The 23,203-nt window shown below is 38.3% G+C and overlaps 1 protein-coding gene across 1 annotated transcript; it reads right to left on the bottom strand.

Annotated features, from left to right (window-relative positions):
* Positions 1-151: 151 nt before the first annotated feature.
* LOC103458602 (filamin-A-interacting protein 1) lies at positions 152-22,119 on the bottom strand. Its single transcript, XM_008399536.2, has 6 exons — positions 21,964-22,119; positions 9,496-9,782; positions 9,010-9,183; positions 8,675-8,853; positions 938-3,743; positions 152-766 (listed from the first exon to the last, which is right to left on the bottom strand). The coding sequence occupies exons 2-6, from the start codon at positions 9,775-9,777 to the stop codon at positions 560-562; spliced, it is 3,648 nt and encodes a 1,215-aa protein (XP_008397758.1). The 5' UTR covers positions 9,778-9,782; positions 21,964-22,119; the 3' UTR covers positions 152-559.
* Between the last annotated feature and the right edge of the window lie 1,084 nt (positions 22,120-23,203).

Raw genomic sequence — 23,203 nt, forward strand, 5'->3', positions numbered from 1 at the left:
ATGTATTTTTTTATTTTTTATTTTTTTAATTAGGCCATTGTCACAAGTGATTTAAAGAACACAACTGCCATTGCCTTTTTTATTTAAAATTAGTCTGTAATTATAATTTGATCATTGTAATAATAATAAGAATGATAATTTTACACTGTTCTCTTGCATAATATTTATTAAAAATGCTTTTGTAAAAATATCTTTACAGCAAGAAAATTATGAACCCAAAAATACAAGCCAAAGCACTCTTAAAACTTAATTTACCAAAAACAATGCATATTTTCTATAATGCGGTCGTACAAAACATATATTTAAAAAAAAACATTTGTGACAACCAGTAAAAGCAAAAGAACTTAGTTACATAGCAATCACAGATATACCATTTCTTTTCATATAAAGTATTTCACATCTAAAAGACAGTAATTGATGAGACATGAGTAAAAAAACAGTTAAGAAATATAAAACTATACTTTTTGCTCCGTTTTGCAGTTTTTACAGCTGTTTTGTTTGGAAAATCAGGGATTTTTATCGGAGGGACTTATCACCATAGACCAGACAATTTGTATTTTCACAATTTCCCTCCATTGTGTGATGTATTGCTATTCACAGCGGATTTTTTGACTTCAACCCTCATGGACTGACTCTCTGTCCGAGTCTCAACTTTCATTCCACTTGAGATTCCTGTGGATCCTAATGCAGTTTTTCCTGTCTTGAGGCTCTTGGACATTGGTATACGGGTAAGTCCTGTGCGAGGTGACTGGATATCATGGCCAATCTGTTTTGCAAAAGTAGAAATGATAATTCAATGTAAACAAAGACAAAAAATATTCAAGTATAAGATTTTTGTTTTTTTATTAACCATAAAATAAAGAAAGGTACAACATTTAAAGCATAAAAAAATGTAGCTACTAAATGCTAAAAACATCTGTCTTAAACTAAAACGTACCGTGCTTTGGATGGATCTTGAAGTTGTGGATGTCACATTGGATATTGTAATGCTGCTTGTCACTTTACTCTGCACATTCCTGGTAGCAGTTGTGGTGATCTGGCGAGGTGAACGTAAAACTGTCCCCGTTGACAGGGTCAGTTCTTTGCTTTCTGCTACACTAGCTACTGGTCTGACTATCATCTTTGGGGAGATACTGTTACCTAAATGAATATGAATCTTGTTTTCATCTGTAGAGGTGATGATGTTTGCATTGTTGTGGCCCTTTCTGATAGGAATTGGGACCATCTGCTTCTCAGGGGTAACCTTGAACACGGCCCGGCCCATGGTCATCTCCTGGGGCTCTGGGGAGGCAGATGTATCAGGCGCTACAGCAGTGCTCACTGTCATAACCGAAACTGGGGAAAGGGGCCTTACTGAGGTAGAAGAAGAGTTCCGGCTAGCTTCTGGAGATTTGGCCCTAGATATGGTTGTGATTGTGACTGGGGACTTGGCTCTTGCAGGGCCTTGAGATCCAGTAGGAGTCTTTCTCCGAGTGGTTGGCACAGAGTAGGTGGGAATGATAGTAATTCTGGACTTTGGTTGAGATGGGTTAGGGCTAAGGGGAGCTGCATTTGGAAAAATTTGATCAGTGGTTGGGCTGCTGATTTCCAGTGTGGCCGTGTTGTTGTGGTGATCGGGTGTTACCCGGATGTGTAGAGGTTGCCCTTGGTTTTGAGGCATGGTCAATTTAGAAGAAACTGATTCCCCATTGATAACGAGAGGCTTTTCCACGTTGGTCTCTTGCAGAGTGTTGTCCTTTTTCCTCATCCAAGGAATCCAGGATTTTTTAATACTAAAATCACCACTAGATGAAGAGCATCGCTCAACTGCATTACCTTTTTCAGGCTTCTTCAGACATTTCTGTCGGATGTTATTCATGATGTGATTCTCTTCTTGAACAGACTTTCTGATAAACACAGCTGGTGTATCTTCCTCTCCTGACTCAGTAGGCGATGGCTCTGTTTGTACTGCAGTGGATGTGATCGCCACATCCACTATTCTCCTTCCATTTAAGCTGGGTCGAAGTGCCCGGCTTTGGCGTTTAGCTAACTCTAGTTCTTTGGTCAGATGAAAAACCTCCATACCCACATTCTTGGCCTTCTCTTCCTCTTCTAAGAATCTTTGTTGTAGTACAGAGAAGTCCACTTGCAGCTGAGATAGTTGGTCTTCTTTGTGCATCAGTTCATGGATCTTCTCCTTGAGAGCTATCACATCAGCTTGTAGTTCTCTGGTTTTGACCTCCTCTCTTTTGCATCTCTGTCGGAGGTCTTCCTCTCTGCTTTCTTCTTCCCCTTTTTCAATAGCTTTGTTTCGTGCAATCTGATTCTTCATTTCTTCCACTTGTTGGGAAAGATCATTTGCTTTTTCCTGTTCAGTCATGAACCTCTTCTCTAAAATATCATACTGGTCCTCTGTCTTGATCAAGTCTCCCTCGACTACTTCAAGTTGTTTCAGACGGTTTTTTAAACTCTCTATTTCAAATGTTAACTCTTTAACTTTGTTGTTGTCTTTCCCTTCAGGATCAGTGATTTTTCCTAGATCACACATAACCGAATTCCTCGCAGATAGCTTTTCTTCTTGTTCAAACATGTCTAGCCTCCTTTTCATTTGGGTTATCTTGAACGTAAGATCCTCAGTTTGATCAATTTGACAAGCTAGCTTAGTACTGAGCTCCCCTTTCTCTTTGGTTAAAGTTTCAACTTTGGATTCCATCTCAGATTTTAATTTTAGAAACCTTTTGCTCTCTTCTATCAGTTTTTCGGTCACCTCCATTACCCTACCCTGCTCAAGTTTAACAACCTTGCTCAAATCCTCTCTTTTCTTTTCCTCTGACTTTACTTTTTCCACCAGTGTCTTTCGTTCGTCCATTAGTGCAGCTGTCAGGGACTTAAGCTTCCGCAGGTCATCCTTCAGTGTTAACTCACACTTTTCCAATTTGAGTTCTGATGACTCAAGCTCCTTCATTCGAATTTTGAGAGCTACAACCTCATCTGACAGCTCTTTGGTCAGGTCTTTCTCTTTTTCTAAAGCAGTTTGTGTCTGTGCACACTCAGCTTTGCTAACACTGAATGCTTCTTCCAGTTTTTCCAAATCCATCATTCTGTTTTGAAGCCTCTCTACTTCCAGCCTTAGGTCTTTGCTCTTACTATTCTCCTCTTCTAGTCTCTTTCTTAGCTCTTTACACTTATTCTCTGTTTTTGTTATCTCTTCATCCTTTCCTTCCATCTCATGCACTCTCTTTCGCAGGTTTTCCAACTCAACAATCAAGTTAGAGCTGCCATACTCCCCTTTGCTGATGATCTCCCTTAACTCTTGCATTTCCTCGTCAGATTTTCTCAAGGTCTTGTTGCTTTCCTCTAGCTCCTCCACTTTGTGTGTAAGCTCCAAAACTTTGACATTAAGCTGACGATTGTGGAGCTCCTGACTGGACAGCTTGGCACTCATCTCTTCATGCTGTTGGGTGATCCTACAAGATTTCTCCTTTAGCTCAGCCTCTAGGCTTTGCACTCTTTGACCATCCTCCTGAGCACGCTCTTTGGCTTCATTAAGGGCATGGTCCCGCTGCTGGAGCTGCAGGCTGATCTCTTGAACCCGCTGGCTCTGTTGGTCCATTTGCTCAAGGTGCTGTTGCCGTTCATTGACCAACATCAATGCAAATGACTTTAGCTTCACCAGCTCCTCTCGCACTTTGGCCAGACGCTTCGAGTGCTCCTTCTCCTTCCTTGTTTGATAGGCTTTTTCGTTCTCAAGCAATCTCTTCAGTCTAAGAGAGAAAAAAAACAAAACAACGATTTTGTTGTTTTAATAAATTTAAATTTTAAGTATATTCAAAGGTAACTTTAAGTTGTCATCTGTGACTGTAACATGTTTCATTATGTCTGGATATAACTTTTAATTTGTAATGCAGCATACACCTTGGAAATGTCTAATAAGCTACAACTCAAATCAAGTGAATCTACCATTAAGACGAATTATTTCTAAAGATAGGATTTCAACATGAAAGCATACAGTTTGAGAATAAAGAGCACAGTGAAATGTAAAAGTCTGCTCTACTGCCCCCCAATCCTTAGTGCTGCTTACCTCCTGCTGATGAGATAGACACTCTGAACACAAACTGAGTGTAAGTTCTGCTAACAGCCCCCTCACCAAGCTGTGGTCTTTTCTCTCAGCTTCTTTCTATGCTGCTCATGCCCAGCTTTCATACTGGGCTGGCTCCAACAAATTGCATGCAAAGCAGTTGCATCTCCACTTCCAGGGAGAGTCTAATACATTATTCAAAGTGGACAGTTTTTGCATTGCAAAATGAACCAAATTAGAACAGGCAATAACACAACAAGGAAGACTAGGCGTCTTTAGCAAACACTAAACGTTCAAGGTAACTTGTGCCAGCACTTCAGTGCCCATTCAGAACTTACCAACTAAAGATGCTCTCCAAGCAAAAAAAAAGAAAAAAAGTTTTTGCCGCCATCGTTATCACAGTGCTGAAAAAATGCTGAAGCCACCATTTCCTGCTGACTTTGTTACTGTGACATTCCAATAATGTTCTCAGAAGTATAAAAAGGAAAAGAAACTACAGCTAAGCTCCTCTGTGGAACCTGTAGTGAGTGGTGTAACCACAGCTATAGATAGCGATGTGTGTGACAGTGTGTGGTGCTCTGCAGTGAACACAGTACAGGGGGTGGAACTACTGCTTGCTTCATAGGAAGTGTTCAACAAAACTCCCTTCAGTTTTGCATGTTTTCCAAAAATTCTGCAACTATGAGGCCAATTCATTAAATAGATTAACCATTAAACACAGTATAAAACATCAGCATTTTGTCCATGTTTGGTGAAATCAAGTTGCATCTAAGTGTAGAAAAATGTTAGGAGATCTTTTGATAGAGTAGCACAGAAGGAAGAAGAGAATGTGTGCATTAGCTCAACTTCAGGGGAAAATTCAATAGCTTTCCCTGTGATGAGGAAACCAGATAAGCTGAATGATTCCCTTGAGGTGAGGAACATCTAGAAAAGTACAACCAATCACCTTAGGTAACACGATGCTTAGACTGTTGCCAGGCAGATTTATTTCTGGTCTTAGAATTCAGCAGAGTTTGCAACTCAAAACTAAACTTTTAAGTGCCCTTTTATCCTTAATCACCTACAGTCCTTTTGTTCATACCCCTTAACTATGTCAATATTTTGTCACATTATAACCTCAAACATCAATAAATCTAACTGGGATTTTATTTAATAGACCTACTTAAATGGTGCATAATTGCAAAGAGGAAAGAAAATGAGACAAGGTTTTCAGAAATAGTTCACAAATAAAAATCCAACGAGTGCTTTGTAGAAGTACTCAGTCCCACTTAACACTGATTTATAAGGGTTAGGTGGCATCATCTGTCACTGGGCATAACTATCAGCTCTTCCCTCCAATAATCTGTGTCTTATGTAAAAGTACCATGAATAGAATCCTTATTGAAAGAAAGCCTTAACATATCCAGTTCACCACAAGCCATATAGCAAAAATGTGGTGGAAAACTAACACTGCACATCACCCTGAACACAACATTCCCACAGTAGAATATGGTGGTGGCAGTGTCAGGGTATGGGGATTCCTTTTTTTTTTCTTTTTCTTTTTTTTTTAAGGAATAGGAAAGCTAATATAGGGCAATCCTGGAAGAAAACGTGAAAGTTTGAAAAAGGAGATGGACGTTCCGCTTCCATCAGGAAAACATTAATCAGACAGCCACTACTACAATGGAATGGTTTTGATCAAAATATATTTATGCGTTAGAATGACCTAGTCAAAGTCCGGAAATAAATCCACCTGAAATTTTTATTTGACATTCTGTCAAATTGAGCCTGAGGTATTTTGCAAAGAAGAATGGGTAAATATTTTAGTCTCTATAAAAAGTAAAGCTGAAAATGCCTTATATTTGTAAAGAGAGCAAAAATAAGTTACTACAAATTAACTAGACTTTTTTATTTTATTTTATATTTTAAAAGCCATTTATCCTTTTCTTTCCACTTGCACTTTATTACTAGGCAAAATAAGTTGTAGCTTTTGTTGCCAGTTAGGATTACCAACCCTGGCTAATGTGCAAGTTACCATGTAGATCTGTGCTGCTCATAAAATTCATACTTGCAAGGTCAGATGGGTTTTAAATTTAAGGAATCGTCAGTCTAAACTTACTGTCCTGGAAGAGACTGAAGCAATGATGTCAGTGCTATCTGAGACTAATGGTCAGGTCATTAAAAGAACTGTAGTTTACTGTTGCTACGAAAGAATTACCTGCTATGGAATATCCAACACTAAAAAGGGAAAGTGTACATTTATAAGCCTTGTTTAAACAATGAGCAACTTTATTTTAATACTTTTTAAATATTTTTGGGGGCTCCATAGTAATGTGTTAAATAATGATCTCAATATCTTAGACAACTGTGTGCGTGACACAAACGGCAAACACAGGTGTCATCCACATGCTGGCATGTGCATTGAAAAACATTCTTTTAAATCACGAAACAACATTCCATCTCATGTTCCCTGGGGAATTTGCTCAAAGGAACTGCTTACGTCTCTCCCAGCCCCCCCCCCAAAAAAAATTTGAATAGTTATACTGACTCGTCCAAAAGGAAAACTTTGGATGTGAGGAATAGCGTGCTATACTGAAGCGGACTGTAAGAAGTTGAAAAAATTTTTTGTTTAAGGATTATGAAGAGGTCAGGAAAATGTTTATTTCATTTGCGTGACTCTGAAACTCCCTTCAGCTGTAGCTGTCTCTTCTGTCAACCCACATGCATTCCGCCTTAAAGATGTTCACTTCCTGACACATAAATTGCTCTGTTGTCTGAAAAGGCGTTAATGGCTGACGGCTCCCACTCGGAAACAGCTCCCTCTATGCCCAATCACTTCATTCCTCCAGATGCTTGGCACAAAAACCACTAACCTTCTCTCTTCACTTTCGGATGTCTGGTGAGGAACATGTTGACAAGTGTGAGACCACGATGTTCTCTTGAGAGCAAAATGTCAAAACAGAAATGAATGATTGAAATGTGTTCTTGTCTCAGACTTACTGAAACTGTTTTTCAAGTCCATCTTTTGACATAGGCTCAGATATGAACAAGATCAGGTTTTAGCACTGCACTTTGGGATTTTTTCCTCAAAACTGAATTGAAGAGAATTTTCCACATTTTGACTTTGACTTTTGAGCTTTTGTAATGCTTAAACTATGGAAAGATATTTAATATCAGCCAAACAGGGCACATCTGGATGGACAATTCTGATATTTCACATAAAAACATAAACTAAAAACCTAAAACTACTAATTACACATTATTGATTAGAAAACTGAAAGATTTTATTATAATTCTTAAACAATTGCAATTATTATGAATATATATATAATTTTACTGGATTAATTTATCTGTTATTGTGGAATTTTTGGCCTGCCTCGTTGAAACTATCGTTAATAATAGAAAACGTCTATAGACAAGTTAATACAACAAGCATGGGAGCAGTAGAGGAGATTGTAACTCGGGACTAATCCACTGCATTTGTCCAGCCTCTTCACTTTGAGAATAACAGAAACCAACCTCTGCAAGAATGAGACCGTTTTATCCACAGATAGGTTTGATACTTGAACAACAGCATAAAAACATGTCAGTCAGCCATTATGGAGTATTGAATTTAACAATCATTGTATCTACATGACAGGTACGTTTATTGTATTGTAGTTTACAGTTTTTTCCCCGTATAAATGTCACCCCCTGCTGGCCAACAGTAAGAATTTCAGAAACCTATTCTGGTCTTTGGAAACTATTTTCCTTTAGCAACATTTCAGTCAGCAAAACAATCTCAAACTTGATAGATTGCAACATTTTTGCTTGCAATTATAATATAACACATTTTATCCGGAACTTGCCGCTGTGCTTAGTTCCCTTAGCTCAGTGAAATCTTCAAAATGAATGTGACAAAACATCCTTATTTGGAAGTTGCTTCCCCAGTCAACTCCTCATCAATTTCGACCCCTTCCAGGAGGCCTGTTTTCCAGAACTTGTTAATGACGTCACCTTTTATTAATTCTCTTATCTGTTCATCTTCTCCCTGTATCCACTTTCTCATCTTCTTTGTTAACCGGACCTCCATTAATCTCATCCTCTCAGGAGCCACACATTTCAGCTTGGCGAAGATATCTTTCACACATTCTCAGACGTTCTGGTCAGTTGAGGTGTATGACCATATCTTGGTATCGCTGCAGTTGTGCCAAACTTATTTTTAGAGTGTAAATGAGACATTGCTCTCTCAATTGTTCAGAGCTAGGAATACTGTTTTATCACCCTGACCTGTCTGAGTCCATCACACAACAGCTGTAATTATATAGAGATTGAATTAGACATGGGTGAAGCCTTGAAGAATCTATTTGGTTTTGGTTTAGAGACTTTTTTGAAGGGCATAGAAAGGAGGACTGAATGCATATGCATGTCACATTTCTTCAATTTTGTTTTGAAATATGCCAAAACCATGATTGTGTTCCTTCTACTGCACTACTTTGTGATGGTCCTTCAGATTAAAATCCTGATAAAATACAAAAATGTTTTAAAAAATAAATTCAGCGAAGCTTTTCATTTCGTCTAAGCCATCCAATGCCGACCTCAGCTGCCTCAGTCACGGCACGCAGTTGTTTCCTCTCAGCCCCCCCCACCCCCCCTCACCTTTCTCTTTCCTGCTCCAGGAGGTTTGTGAAGTCATCGCTCTTATTCATGTAGTCAACATGTTTGTGCTTCTCTATTTCCAGCTCGTGGACGGTGCGGCGGTGACACTTTTCGGCCAGCAGCAGCTGACCCAGCATCCGCCGGTATGTGTCCTTGTGCTTGTCCTGCAGACGTTTCAGCTGAGACATGAACACAAAGCAGGTCATGAGAGAACGGTGGTTAGTTTCAAATCAGGAGAAAACTCGTACTGAAAGTTGTTTAAATTTACTCTTAAATCGGAAAGTTTAAAAGTTAGAAGAGTGCAAAACGCAAAAATGTAAAGAAATCATTCCAACCTCAACCATTGGCTTTTGATAGACACTGTGATTATCCGGCTTTGCGCCGGTGATGAAGCTGTCCCTCTGTAGTGCTGTGAGGGCTGAGGCAGGTACGGCACATCCGTACTGTGACTCCAGGCTTTCTGGACTTGTTTGTTGGGATTTTAGCATGCAGATTACATCTTCCCTGGCCTGAAAGCAAACAGATACAAACATAATATCATATTTCATTTCAGTCTATGCAGTGAAATACATTTAAACACTTGAATGTTTTTTTTCCTCAAAATAAGTCTGAAACAGAGCATATTTTCAGGAGCATACCTTTTATCTGTGGTTTCTTTAGGCATTTTAAACTGCCATTTTCAACCACAAGATAGAGCTATTGTGCTAAAATTGCAGTGCAATCACCTAAAATGAATATATTCAACCACAGTGACATTTCCAGGTATGTTGTTTGTTGCCAGCTTTGTAAAGGACTCAGAAAAAAACAAAGAGATGTCCTACCTGAACTTCACCCTCCATGATTCCCAGCAGTTTCAGCAGATCCTGCTTGGACAGATCTGTGATGATTCCTGTTTTGTCTCCAGTCTCTGTGGAATCCAACAGCAGCTTCTCTTTATCAGAGATCACTTCAACCTCCTCCTCACCTTCCTTCTGCTGAACTTTGACCTTCAGGGTCTTCACAGGCAGACCCACGTCCTTTTCTTCATTGATGTCATGGTCACCTGGTGGAACACCAAGGACCCCGTTGTTTTGGCTTTCCACCCCATTGCCTTTGGACCTCATCTTCCCTGGATTGAGGATAGAAGAAGAAGAAATTTTGTTGGAAGAACATATTTATTTTATTATTCACAAAATATATATTTGTTTCTAAAACTTTCTTTCCTCTTCATGCTTTTTTTTTAACTTCAGCTCATTTCATAAACACACTACCTTAACATTTTCACATTTTGTTATGTTAAAACATAAACTTTAATGTCCCCTGTTAGTCCTGAAGAAAATAATATCTACTTTACCCTCAGTTTCACCATGGGAATAATGTGTCAGCCTTTTGCCAATTAGTATTTTAGTTTAGGCCAGAAAGTTTTATTTGGGTTTCATTTTATTTTCACAACCATTACCAAGATTTCTCGTGGCTTTCTATCCGCAGTAACTTTCTTCTTACCATTCTTTCACAAAGGAAAAAAAGTTTGTAGAGTGTGAATCTCTGCAGCTTATTCAGAGTTACCTCAGACTTTAGCTGCTTGCTTGTTTAATGCTACCCTATCAATTTAGGTACGTGGCCATATCTTGGTAGGTTCGAAGTTGTCCCTTACTATTTCTATTTTCAGAAGATGGATTAAATGGATCTCTGTGAGACATTCCAGGTTTAGGATCTTATTTTATAAGCTATCCTTCCTCAACCTTCTGTCTGACCTCACCACAGTGTCCTCTGGTGCAGGTTTGTCTCTAATTTGATCACTAAAGTTTTCTAACAAACCCAGAAAACCCTGACACAATGGCTGCATTTATACTGAAATTAAGCAACACAAAATTAGGATCTCTTTACTAATTAGGACAGTTGGTTGCACTGGATTTTATTTTAGAAGCATCAATGTAAATGGGGATGAATGTTGTAGGCACACAGAATTTGTACAGAAGTAAGAGTAAAACTATTATTACATAAACAGAAGAAAAAGTATGGTGCCAATAAACTGTTTCTTGAAGTATAGTACATTTTTTAAAATAAAAGTAGATATAATTCAGTAAGAGTAGCTACTTTCTGCCCATCTCTGAACATCATGAAATGCGAAAAGGTAAATCTGAGTCAGTTGTTCTCATTATTTTACTGCATTGTCACAAGTTTACAGAAAGCTTTATGACTTTGGCCTTAAGTAACTTCCCTGCAAAAACTCCCTATTTGCAGTCTGGTTGACCTACTTTTAAACTAATGACAAACACACTTACTCAGATGCAAACATAATGTGAATATCAAATGGAATCCTTATTCTATCTCTGGAATAAAGATTTGTTTGTGTGTTGTTGGAGTCCAGTTAGTGTGTAACTGTTTTCTGCATGCGTCAAATCAGCTCACAAGATTTGTGTTTCTCATGTTGGGTGTTTTTAGTCTGGAAATGATTCTGTGATGCTCACGAGTCCTATTTGCTGACAGGAAAACATTTTGTCTGAATCTTGAGAGTAAATCAAGTGACAAGAGGGTCTAAATAAATTGACCTAGTCTCTTGTCTCAGTTCACAGCCTGTTGGTGTTTTGCTACAGTTGAAACCAGACACTTACCTACACTATTTCCACCTCAGTGCACCAGGGGGAAAAGAGCTTTCTCTTACTCTGCTCCCCAACTCTGGAACGCTCTTCCCCCTGACACCGGTAATATTGACTCTCTTCTGACCTTCAAAGCACAACTCAAAACTCATCTGTTCAAGTTAGCCTTCTCTCTTTAATTGTGTTGTTATTTTATGGTTTTATGTCTTGCAGCCAGATTCTTTACTGTTTAATTTGTGTTTTTAATGTTTTAAAGTGTCCTTGGGTGTTTTGAAAGGCGCTGTCAAATAAAATGCATTATTATTGCTATATAAAAAGAAACATATGCATTTTTTTTCATACTGTCTGACCTGAAATCATAAAAACACGTTTGCCGTTTTAGGTCAGTTAGCAGTACTAATGTTTTTTTTGGGGGGGGTTCCATTTCCTAAATGCCAGAATAATGAGAAATCATTTTTAAAAGGAAATTTTTATTACTTTCTTCAAAGTCAAAAACTTAAATACACTTCATCAGTATTTGGTACCATTGTCCTTAAACTGTATGACTTAGGCCAAACATTTTGGGGTTCCTTCCACACTGCTTCAGCTGGCATCTTCACCAGCTTGTTTACTTTTGTTCTTGGGTTAATATGCACATTTTGGACCAAAACATGTTCATCTCTTGGATACAGAACCTGTCTCCTTCTTGAAGATGACTGAACATTCCCATCTTGTTAGGGTATAATTGTTTGTACAGCTGAACGAGGCAACTTGAGGCCACTGAAAACTGTACCCAAGAATGAACCCAATTTATGATTTCTATTGACTTTCCCATGATGTTACACAAGGATGCAATGTGTTAGGTGTGCCTTAAATTACATCCACAGGTGTGTCTTTAGTTAACGCAGATATTATCAATAAACCTGTCAGAAGCTTCCAAAGATATGACATTAAAAGTCCTGCATTGAGTGATATTAGTGCATTTACACTTATGACTTTAAACAAAGTTGCAAAAATTGCTACAGAAAATCTCTCTTTCATTGTTCTGGCATTTAGCAAATAGAAATAAAATTGCTAATCTTAATTGACTTAAAAAGGGAAAAGTGTATTCTAATTTCATATCACAGTGTAGAAAAACTGCTTTTGTGTCTTTTTATTTAGTATATGTAAACTTCTGGTTCCAACAGTAAATACATATTTTACATTTTGTCAGTTTTAAAATCTTGATTAAATCTAGTTCAACAGCTGAACTAGATTTTGCATCCAAATTTGATGGAACACCACCCTAAACATTGGAGAGGTGAGTGACCTTCCACTACAAAGAGCATAAAGGAAAACATCAAATATGCACGTAAAGTGTTAGCTCAGCATTTTTGTCATAAAATGTTGTTAAAAGTAGTTAATATTTTACCTGTAATAGATAACTTACATTATGTATTATAAATACAGATGACCTGACTTACTTTTGTATTAGACAACTACTCTATCCAAAAACACACTTGCAATGCTTTGGTTCTTAGTACCAGTAAGTTCACACAACAAGATAATTGGTGCCTGCCGCCTACCTTTATTTTACTTGCAAATAATCATCTGCTTCTATGTAAATAACCGCCTAAGTCAAACATGATTGCAGTTTGAAGATTTCTAAAATAACATTTGTGCAAATCTCTGCGACATTATGAGATTGAAGTTGTTTTTAAGTTAATACCAGTCTAGTTTGGTCTTGACGTGAATAGCTGTTAGCTTCAACCTGTGGGACCAGCTTTTCTGGATTTTTATTAAATAAAGCCAATGGGAGACTTAGCCACTCAGGTGAGATATTAACTGCTCATAATCATTTACAGCAGCTCATTCAGGTGACATATTAACATCTCACTTCAAGGTTCCTCAGCTGCCCCTTTAAATGAGCATATCTGAATGACAAGAGCACTCACTCTTTAAAAATAATTTTACATGCGACACCTACTGATTATTGCTAGTCCACCAAAGCACACTGCCTTTGCCATCAAAATTTCAACAAGTTCATGTAAAGTCAGGAATGTTCCCAAAAGAACATGCATAACATTTAGGCCGGGCCTCTTCCACTGGTTGAAATGTCAGGCAAATTCTAAAGCATTCTAAAAAAAAAGAGAATAAACTAAAGAGGAAGTAGACTCCTCACTTGCAATCTCAAAGAGATTAAAGGGGAGTCTTTTACTACTTTTTGGTTAATGAAGGGAAATGTTTATCTTTCTGTGTGAAAGTGGTCAAGGAAGTTAAGAAAGCAGTGAAATTTAATGATGCTTGAAGCACAACTCTTCTAATTTCACTTCTTTTCAGTACGACTTCAAAGGATGCTTTGCAACATTGCTTGAGTCTTTCACTTCAAACTGTAAAAAAAAAAAGAAAGAGGGAAACGTACACCCTAACTCCTCAATTACCATCTTTATGTCAGTCCTGGAAGGTTAGTAGGTTCACAGTGGCTTCAAGAAGATTTAGCTCATAGCTCAAGATTAATTTCAGTCTCAAATTCCTAACTATAACTATTAGTTTCAGCTACAGGCTAGTTTGCATTGCTTCTAAGGTTGTAGCACACCAGTTTGTAAAAGGTGTTTGTAGCAGCATTCATGTCATACCAGGGAGTTTGAATCATTCCCAGATAGAGCAGGGTATTAAAATGGTCAGGTGTAATCAAATGGGAAAACGTGTGTTGTAATGTCACCCATTTGGGCAAAGTGCCCGAGCACAAGCAGCAAAATTCCTGATGCAGGCTTGGAAACTCGATGGTTTATTTTTAGTTTGTGGAATAAAGCCAGAAAGATGCAGAAGAACTACTGTAACAGGCCGTCTCACTTTGCAGGGTCACTCGTTCAGCAAAGCAAGCAGGGCAATGAGTTGGTTGCAACTGAGAGCCATAACAGTAAAAGTTAATGTTCAGTGCTGTGTACAGTAAAACTTCAAAGTACAAATAAATGGAATGTTCCTTTATCACACAGGCTTTTCTTGCAAGACATTTTTAACACATTTATCGTCCAGCAAATAATTGTGATCAATATCCCTCAACTGTCTGATCCATCTTGATTGGTCATTGCATTCATGAAGCATAGGGATTTCTATGCCTCATACTGCCTGCATTCCAGTCTGGCATGCCACACTCATGCCAGACTGAGTGTCTTTGTAGATTATAAAGCAGAGCCTCTGGAGTCCACTCCAACCCACCAACAACACAAATTCATGGCATCTAAACCATTTCCACAGCTGACTAGCTAGCAACTAATGCAACTTTAGTTTGAAAGAAGTTCCTCAAATCCATCAAAAGACTACAATCAAGGCCTGAGTCTAAATTTAAATTGAAACCCAGATCTATAAGGAGGTTGGTCCCAAGTTCAGCTGTCACATACGAGTATTTTTATATATGCGCCCCACCAAAGCACGTGCCTAAAATCCAAGGCTTAAAAAAGGGAGGCTAAGCTAACATTTGCTAAAAAAAGATTTGTTTGCTCCTAATTTTGGTTTACTTTTAAACTTGTTTGAGCATAATTTGATAACCACTTCACAAAGTTATTCTGTGCCAGTTACAGTCAAAACCAGAAGTTTACGTACACTGAGCAAAATGACATACCTTTCTTATTTACTGTCTGAAATTAAATCAGACCAAATTTATCTTGTTTTAGGTCAGTTAAAATAACTATACAGTAAATGCTATTAAACATCAAAAGTCAACTAACTTTGAAAGTCAGAAAATTCTTCACCATCTCCAACACTGAAGTCCAATGTGGAAGGGCAAACCTTGAACAGGCTGCAAGTAACAGGACGAAACAGAGCAAATCAAAGACAAATGACTGGGAAATCACAAACTCATACCTAAAGGTTACTTAGAGTGACCACTTAACCTAACAGTCATGTTGTTGGACCATGGCGGAAACCACACTACCCTTTATATCGGAATAGTTTGGAAAACAGCTTCAACTCTGATCACTGCATTTGTAATTGAAATCTGAAATGTTGCTGAACAGCATCTTCAACTTGCAGATGGGTACTATTTCAGAAAGACAAGCGGGGAATAAAGACAGGGTGAAGCCAAAAGAATTTTCTAGCGTTGAAAGACAAGAAAAGCAGCTGAAAGAATGTAACATTAAGAATAAAAATAATATTTAGCTCATGTTGTTTGGTTGAATCACAACCACAATCATATCAAACAAGGAAAAGAATGAGGTTTCCAAGTGAGTGCGTGACAATGTGGCCCGTTTAAGATGTTCTATACCGAGAAGAAGAAAAACACACCAGTCTGCCAACATGTGGGAATTTCAATCAAAATTCTGGCTTAGGATGAGAGAGGAAGCTCCAAGTCAATCCACCTGATATTGAAAAAAATCAAGAGCATGCAAGGATGAAGCCTGATCTTAAAGCTTGGTGGTCATCTGCTTTGCCAAGACTTCCAGCAGCCTCAGGGGGGCTGGATTTAACTGTGGAAAACTACACATTTTTACTTTACCCAAATTGAACTGTCAACGAGACTCAAAGGTGAAAACTCAAACCTTTACAGCTTGTCTTAATGTAACCGTGACTTCTATTAATAGCTCGCTGCTATAATAACTCAAACTAACACTGACATGACATGCTGCAGCAAAATGTCAGCTCAGGTGGTGGGTTTCATCTTGTAGTAATTTACTCATGTCACTGATCTGCTTACTGGAGGAAGCTGTAGCTTCAGCAGTTATTATTTCCCTAATGAGCAAAGCAAGACCTATGTTTGAATTCTAGGCTTTGTTGTTAATACGTCCCAATATGTGTTTCTGTTTTACTCTGGGTTTCCCTCGCAACAGATATTATGTTATAAATGCACATTCTAAATGTCAATGTCAAAATTACTTATTTTTGTTGTATGAAATAGTTGACCAATAGTAGGATAATGGTTATGTATCCAGCTGAAATTTTACTTTAGGGGTTTAAAATGGCTCTGTGCTAAGCTGGCTGTAAATCCCTACAGTAGAGAATAAAAACAGTAAAAATAGCATTTGGTTGCTACATTCAGCATTCAGGTTGGACGCTGCCATTTCTGCTCCAGCTCTGATCAGCATTTTTTATTTTGATGCCCATGAGCATCACTAGTCTCATTTCTCTAAGCTTTATGTTAACAAGCATTGCAATAATCATGCAAGTCTCCAGATGTTTTCTCGTCTGGTTCAGGCTCTGAGAAAGAAAAATGCTGCTACACCGGAAAGAATCTTCTTACCCAATAAAGTTTACTCTCAAAATCAAAATCCTGGTTGTTTACTCCCTGCTCAAGCTACCAGTTTATAAACTATGTTCTGTACTCATCCCTCAGATTTGGGTCATTCATTTTCTAAAATCCAAGATTTTGATTGTTTCTGCACCTTCAGGGAGAAATGTTTCCAGCAAAGAAACTGTTTTTGGTGGATTAGGGAAAATAGGCCCGTCTTATCCACGTTTCCGTCTGTGGAGCTCTTTCACTTGTCCTGCATAGACAATCTGAGATCAAAAGTTAAATTATCTTGAGTCTTTTATTAACTAACAAGGATCAAGAATGATGAACATTGATAAGAGTGGGAGCCATAGATATAAGTTAGCTAAGTTATCTTCAGTCTTTCAATCAAAAGGAATAATAAAGTAGTTATTATAAATAATGAGTAATATGAACAAATCAAGCTGCACTTCCAATTCTAAATGCATTTTACCCAACATGTAAACCAGCTAATACAGCTAATAAAGTGGTAGATTATTATAGACCAGATGCAGATATTATGTTTAGATTACGAAGGTCAAGTAAGATATCAAGTTTTGGAAGAGTTATAAATAGAAACAGCAATGCAACTTATTGATGAGTCAAACTCATCATGGGGTCGTGCATTTGTTCTAAAACTCAACTACAGGTCAGGTCTTAAAGTGTTATTCATGTACAGTGCCAGTCAAAATCAAGTTAATTAAATGATTGTTGCAAACCCATAATAAAACATGCTGCTTAAATAAATGAAAAAGTTAGGTGCACAAGTTTAAAGTTGATGCCAAATTTCTCTTTCAGACAGTTTTAAAATCACTTTTGCAGGCTCCAATATGGAATTGTGCTATACTCGTTCTTTTTTCAGATGATTAATATATCTATGGTTGCAATATAGCTATATGAGCTATATTGTCATATAGCTCAATCATCCTCTTTCATTTCCAAAATATATTAAGGGTTGTTGCTGCAGCCTAAAGAAGAGACAAGGTTGAAAGGGTATGGACATTTCACTCATAGGACTGTATTTAGCATGTGTGATGTTGGTAACAATCCACATATTTTAGAATTAAACATTAAAAACTAAACAAGTCCAGAATAATACACAGTATTAAAGGTACAACGTGAACACTCCCTGCTATTAGTACCTTGGAATTAAAGAGGAAATATAAGTTTAGAGTACACAAAAAAGTGATTAACATAGCTTCTACAATGATTCCAACCAATGATGAGTTGAAATAATTCAACTTAATTTTGCCTCTAGAGGTGAGAAATTCTCACTTCAAATGAGACATTTTTTTGTTTGTTTTTTCCTATCGCTTAACTCACAGTGTCTTTATCTGGAAGGGTTGGAATGATAATTTAACACTTGGTTAACCACCACCACACATCTCCAAACCACAGCCAATCAAAGTTTTGAAAGTGTCAATTTGTACTGTTTCATGCTTGTACTATTGTCTGCTATTTACTGCTTTTCCACAGCATTTTCAAATTGTTGCACTACTTCCAGCTGGATCAGTATAAGATAAATTAGTAAGCAGTGAATGATTCTCTCATAGGAAAAAATAAAACATTTAGTGCAATAATTATCAGAGACCTACTATTCTTTTCTGAATGATTATGTGTAACATTATTGGGAAAGGTGAAACCTCCATTAGTTCCCTCAGTCAGTCATGACTGACTCATTTCCTGTCAGCATAACAAAAATGCTTCTGAAAGGGTGGATGGGAGAAATATGGAAGCAATTTTCTCCTTTTGGTGGAAGTTTAAGTGATCAAATAAAGTAACATGAAACATGACGTGTTGTGTTCTCTGTGTTGTAATGTGCTGATAGAAAGGCAGGAACAGTTTACAGCATACACATAACATACACAAGCAGCCTCCAGTCATCCCTTGTTTCTTTGTTGTTATTTTTTGTTGTTTGTTTGTTTCTAAGGAGACAGAGCCTATTTGTATCCATAATAGGGACCATATTTTCATTTTTTTTGGATCCCATTTAGGAATGAACTATGATAGATTACAACCCCAACGAAACCTGAATTACACTAAATATTATTGTCTAAGGCTTGTAAAACTCTATTTTCAGGTCACAATGAGTAAATTGTGTGTTTTAAAAGCAGGCATGAAGTGTCTCATTTACAGGTAAATTGTAAACTAATCCTTGGAAACAAAACATACAAAGGTGTAGAACATCTCAAAAAGCAACATGTCATGCACTGATACCCGTTTGTCTAGAAATGGTTATAAAGTAGTTTCTAAGGCTTTTAGAGTGTAGTGAAGCGCAGTGAGCAGTGCACCATCATTCATAATGGACAAAGCAGTGGGGAACCTAGAAGTGCCAGACCTGCCAAAATCACTCCACAAATTACTCATCCAGGAGGTCACAAAAAAACCAGAGCAGCAACTAAAGGACTTTAAGGCCTTTTGTGCCTCAGTTTCCATCAGTGTTCATGAATTAACAACAAGAAACGCACTGAGCTAAAATGTCACCCAAGAAAAGTTCCAAGAAGATCCTTACTGATAAAAAAAAAAATTTTAAAAAAAAGTTTCTCCTTACATTTGCCAAAACAAACATCGCAAAGATCTTTAAGACCTTTGGGAATACATTCTCTTTACTGGGGAGAAAGAAGTGGAAAAGTGTGTGTTCTGTTAAAACGAACACAGCATTTCATAAAAAGCACATCATACTAACAGTCAGTGGTAGTGAGATGATGTGCGGATGGGAGGACAGCACCAAGAGTGACATTACCAGTAATTTGGCATAGGGTGCCATTACCACTTAGAACCAGACTGACTTGGATTATGCTTTTGTTTTAATGAATCATGCATTTTGTATTTGCTTAGGTTTCTGATGTTAACATTACTTTGACAAACCTAATTATTTAAGCGGGACATAAAAAAAAGAGAAACAAAAATCTGCAAGGGAACAAATACTTGCAATATGATTCTGCAACGCTGAATGTAGCCATTCGAAACTGTATGTTTTTCAGGAAGAGCATTACAGATCGCGACCGGTTTAAAATTCTGTCTTTAGAGAAGACATAGATAATAGTTACATTTGGATAGTCTTAAAGAATTTTTACAACAGCACATGCTTTATTTTACATCACATGGTCTTGGGAAGATCTTGGGTTGCTATGGAGTTCAGGGACTTATTTTTAACCATGTCAAACATGAGTTACCAGTGCCACTGTTCTGCGAAACCTCCAAATGTGTCCAAACTGTATGTTTGGAATTTAAAGACTGGAGGTTCTTATATGACGAGAGCTGCGCATGTGTCGCCGACAGCTGCTTGGTGAGGCCCTTCAGACATATAGGGAGGACCCTCACCACTGACAGCAACAAGCTCCTCCTCCTATACCTATGAAGAACACAAACCCTCATGAGAAAGTACCCATATATCTGCATGAGGCAAAAAAACAAACAAACTGAGACCATGAAAGTGATAGAGTACATCCAAAGAAGATATAAAGTTGCTTACAGTGAGCTGTTGCTTTGAATGGAAGGTGCAAAGCAAATGTCACTGCTAAACTATGCCACCTTACAAGAAAAAGCCCAGGTGACTCACAGGTATTGTAATGCTGTGAGGTAAGCCAGCGACACATTTAATGCCCCTAAAATCAATAGCTTCTGACAAACTTCCAAGCTTTTATCCATGTTGGTTTCAGTTCAAAGAAAGTCCACGTCACTGACTTACAGTAAGACTGATTCATGTTCAACCAGGGCCTGATAAGCGTCCAGTAAACATTCACAAATCTGTCTTTCGAGACATCCATTTAGCTGATTGAACTACACAAACTCTGCTCAAGCAAAGCTTAGACAAGCACAAAAATGTTAATAAGCAAATATAGCCGCAGCACCTCTCTCTGTTTTGAGTTATTGCTTGTTATACCACTGAGTGCTCTGCGGCCATGTAAGCTGCAGAGGGTGGGAGCCACCCTTGCAGCCTCCTGTCTTGCTGAACTTGACATTTTCTTTTCGGCTTACTGAGACGAGGTGATGTAACTGCTTGACAAACTGCGACTCCCAGGAGCCATGCATCCCTTCTGAGACGAGGATGACTTCATGCGGATGAAATGGAATTCGCTTTGGCGTCACTACAACCCCCCGAAAATATTCAGGATGAAAGATGTCCTCCTTCTGCAGCTCGTCAAGGCCTACAGTGCCTTTTCAAAAGTATTCAGTCCCCTTGATCTTTTCCACATTTTGTGACTTTGCAAGCACAAACCCCAATGTGTTGTAGCAGGACTTCACAGGATGGATCAGAACAAAGGAGGACATAATTGTAAAGGTGGAAGGAAATTAAAGCATGATTTTCACTGTTTTTTTTGTTTTTTTTTCAAAATTAAATCTTTATTCTCATCAATTCTGACAAGCTTCATTGTCCCTGCTTAGGAAAAGCATCCCTGCAGTAAGTTGCTTCCACCACGTTTCATTATTAGTATGACTCTCCCAAATTATCAGTCTTTGCATGCTTGTTCTATCTATATTCTGCACCCTGAATGCTTGGGAGATTGTTTTAAAGATAACCCCAATACCATATATTTACCCCTGATCTGTACATCTGTGGAGTTCCTTCGATTTTACGATACTGTTTATCCACTAATGATCTCCAACAAACGACTGAGGCCTTCACTGAGATTAAATTACACACAGGTGAACTCTGAATGCAATAAGTTGCAACTGCTTTTATTTTGGGGTACGGGAGTAAAGGGAGCTGAATGCAAATGCAGAAACTTTTCAAATTTCTTAACTCAGATAAAATCATGTCTTATTTGTTTTCCACTTCCCAAGTAAGCAATACTTTGTTTTTGTTTGTCTCCAGTTCTAGTAAAAAGTGCACTGCAGTTTGTAATGTGACAAAAAGGCAGCTGTCTGAGCTTCTGTGATGCTGTTTGTCATTCAGTCTGCTTCACGGTCCTGCGGAGGTGTCGGCGGCTGTGTGGGGGCGAGTTGAGGTGCAAAGGTCGCATGCATGTACAAGTGCATATCATTCCCAAACATGATGTAGCTTACACTCAACGAAGCACCAGCACTCTCTCTGGTGGAGTTATGGGCTTGTCCTCCCACGTGTGAATCAGAAAATTCTTTGCGCTAAATGGTCTTATTCATGTAGTCATGCGCAAATCATTCAGAAATGTTTCATTCATGACTTTTCTATGTGTTCTCTTAATATCAACGCATAAGTTATATTAATAAAACCAGCAGCCACTTGTCTTCTTATGGAGATTATTGCAAATTAATTCAAAAATGCCGGAATACACATATTACTTGAATGAATAATTACTATGACAAATTAATCACTTGGTTTGCGAACAGCTGCTCATTCATTTGTTGTTGAAGAGTTTCTATCACAGCTCAGATTAAGTTTCTGTTGATAAGATTTATTGGCTTTATAAAACTGACGCCAGCCTGCACTTTAGAATGACAGATTAATACAGAGTTGCTTTCACTGGCTTACTGTAAAAACTTCAAACACTTAGTTTCATAATGAAAATAAGAAGATAGCCTACCTGATGTTGCTGTATCCCCTGGTTTGAGTTATCCTTTCTTTAAAAAATTAGCACTTATATCCCTTTTGTCAAGTGTTTTACGTATAGATTCTCCTACAGCTTGGCACCAAGATCCATCACAAGCGCCACAATCCAGTTCTCTCTCTGTTCTTCTTCAGGTCATGAAGGGAATGGCAGAGAGCAATAACAGAGCACTGTAACTTCCCTCTCACCCTCCCCTCCCTCTGTCACTCCCACAGCCTGCCCAGTTTTGCCTCACACTAAGGCGAACATCTTTTTTTTTTTTTTTACTCCCCTCCCTTTTCCCTTAAGAAGCCAGCTGATGGGTGTGTGAATGTAAAAAAACAGGAGGGGGATCTGTGAGGGATGTTACACTCAGCTGTTGCTCAGAGAGAAGAGGCAGAGGTGCTGTGTGATGTTGTTTGTCACGGAGCCAGATCTTTTTACTCCAACGTCCCTCTCTTGTCTTTGTGATTAGACTCCGAGAAGCCGACTCTATATTTAACTTTTCCTCTTTGGGTGCTGTTAGCAGCTGAGGATGGCTGAATGCTGGATGTTTTTGACCCGTTAACTCTCTCCCCCGCTGACCCTTGGTGACAGCTGAACCAGGCAACGCTGTTCTGTCATCCTGGGAAAGTCCAGTGACAGCAAGAGCCACCCGAGCTCTTGTAGCGCTCCGAAGAACTGCCAGCTGCTGACTTGGGAGGGCTGAGTGTGGTAAAACTCTGTAAGGATTTGGCAGCTTTTTTGGTGCTGCCTGCTGAAAACAATCTAATTTTGACCAGCTGTGGCTGGGGTACAGTAATTGTGCTTTGCATCAACGGGAACAGTTAGCTTTGTTTGCTCCCTGACCAGTCTTGCATAAACACACCAAATCTTGCTTCACCTACCTATTTATTTGTGGCTTGACCTTCTTTGCAGCTCCACAGCAGATCTTGTAATCTTTTTTTTTAAAAAAAAAAGGTAATTCAAGTTAAATTGACTTTTGAAGAAAAACATATGGTAATTATTCAAGTGAGATCATATCCACATTTGTACAGTTTTTCTCATTCAGCACACAGACATAAAATCGTCTAACATTTGGGATAAGGCTGAACTGAGAACGAAGCGGTGCAGTAATTTGGAGGCTGAATTTGTGTTGTGACAACAGGTTTCCTCACTTCTACCTTAGCTGTGGATTTCTGCAGCTCCTCCAGAGGTGCTATTGCCCTCTTGGTTGCTTCTATTTAATGCTCATCTT

This window comes from Poecilia reticulata, linkage group LG22 (genome assembly GCF_000633615.1).
Source record: "Poecilia reticulata strain Guanapo linkage group LG22, Guppy_female_1.0+MT, whole genome shotgun sequence".
Taxonomy (NCBI): domain Eukaryota; kingdom Metazoa; phylum Chordata; class Actinopteri; order Cyprinodontiformes; family Poeciliidae; genus Poecilia; species Poecilia reticulata.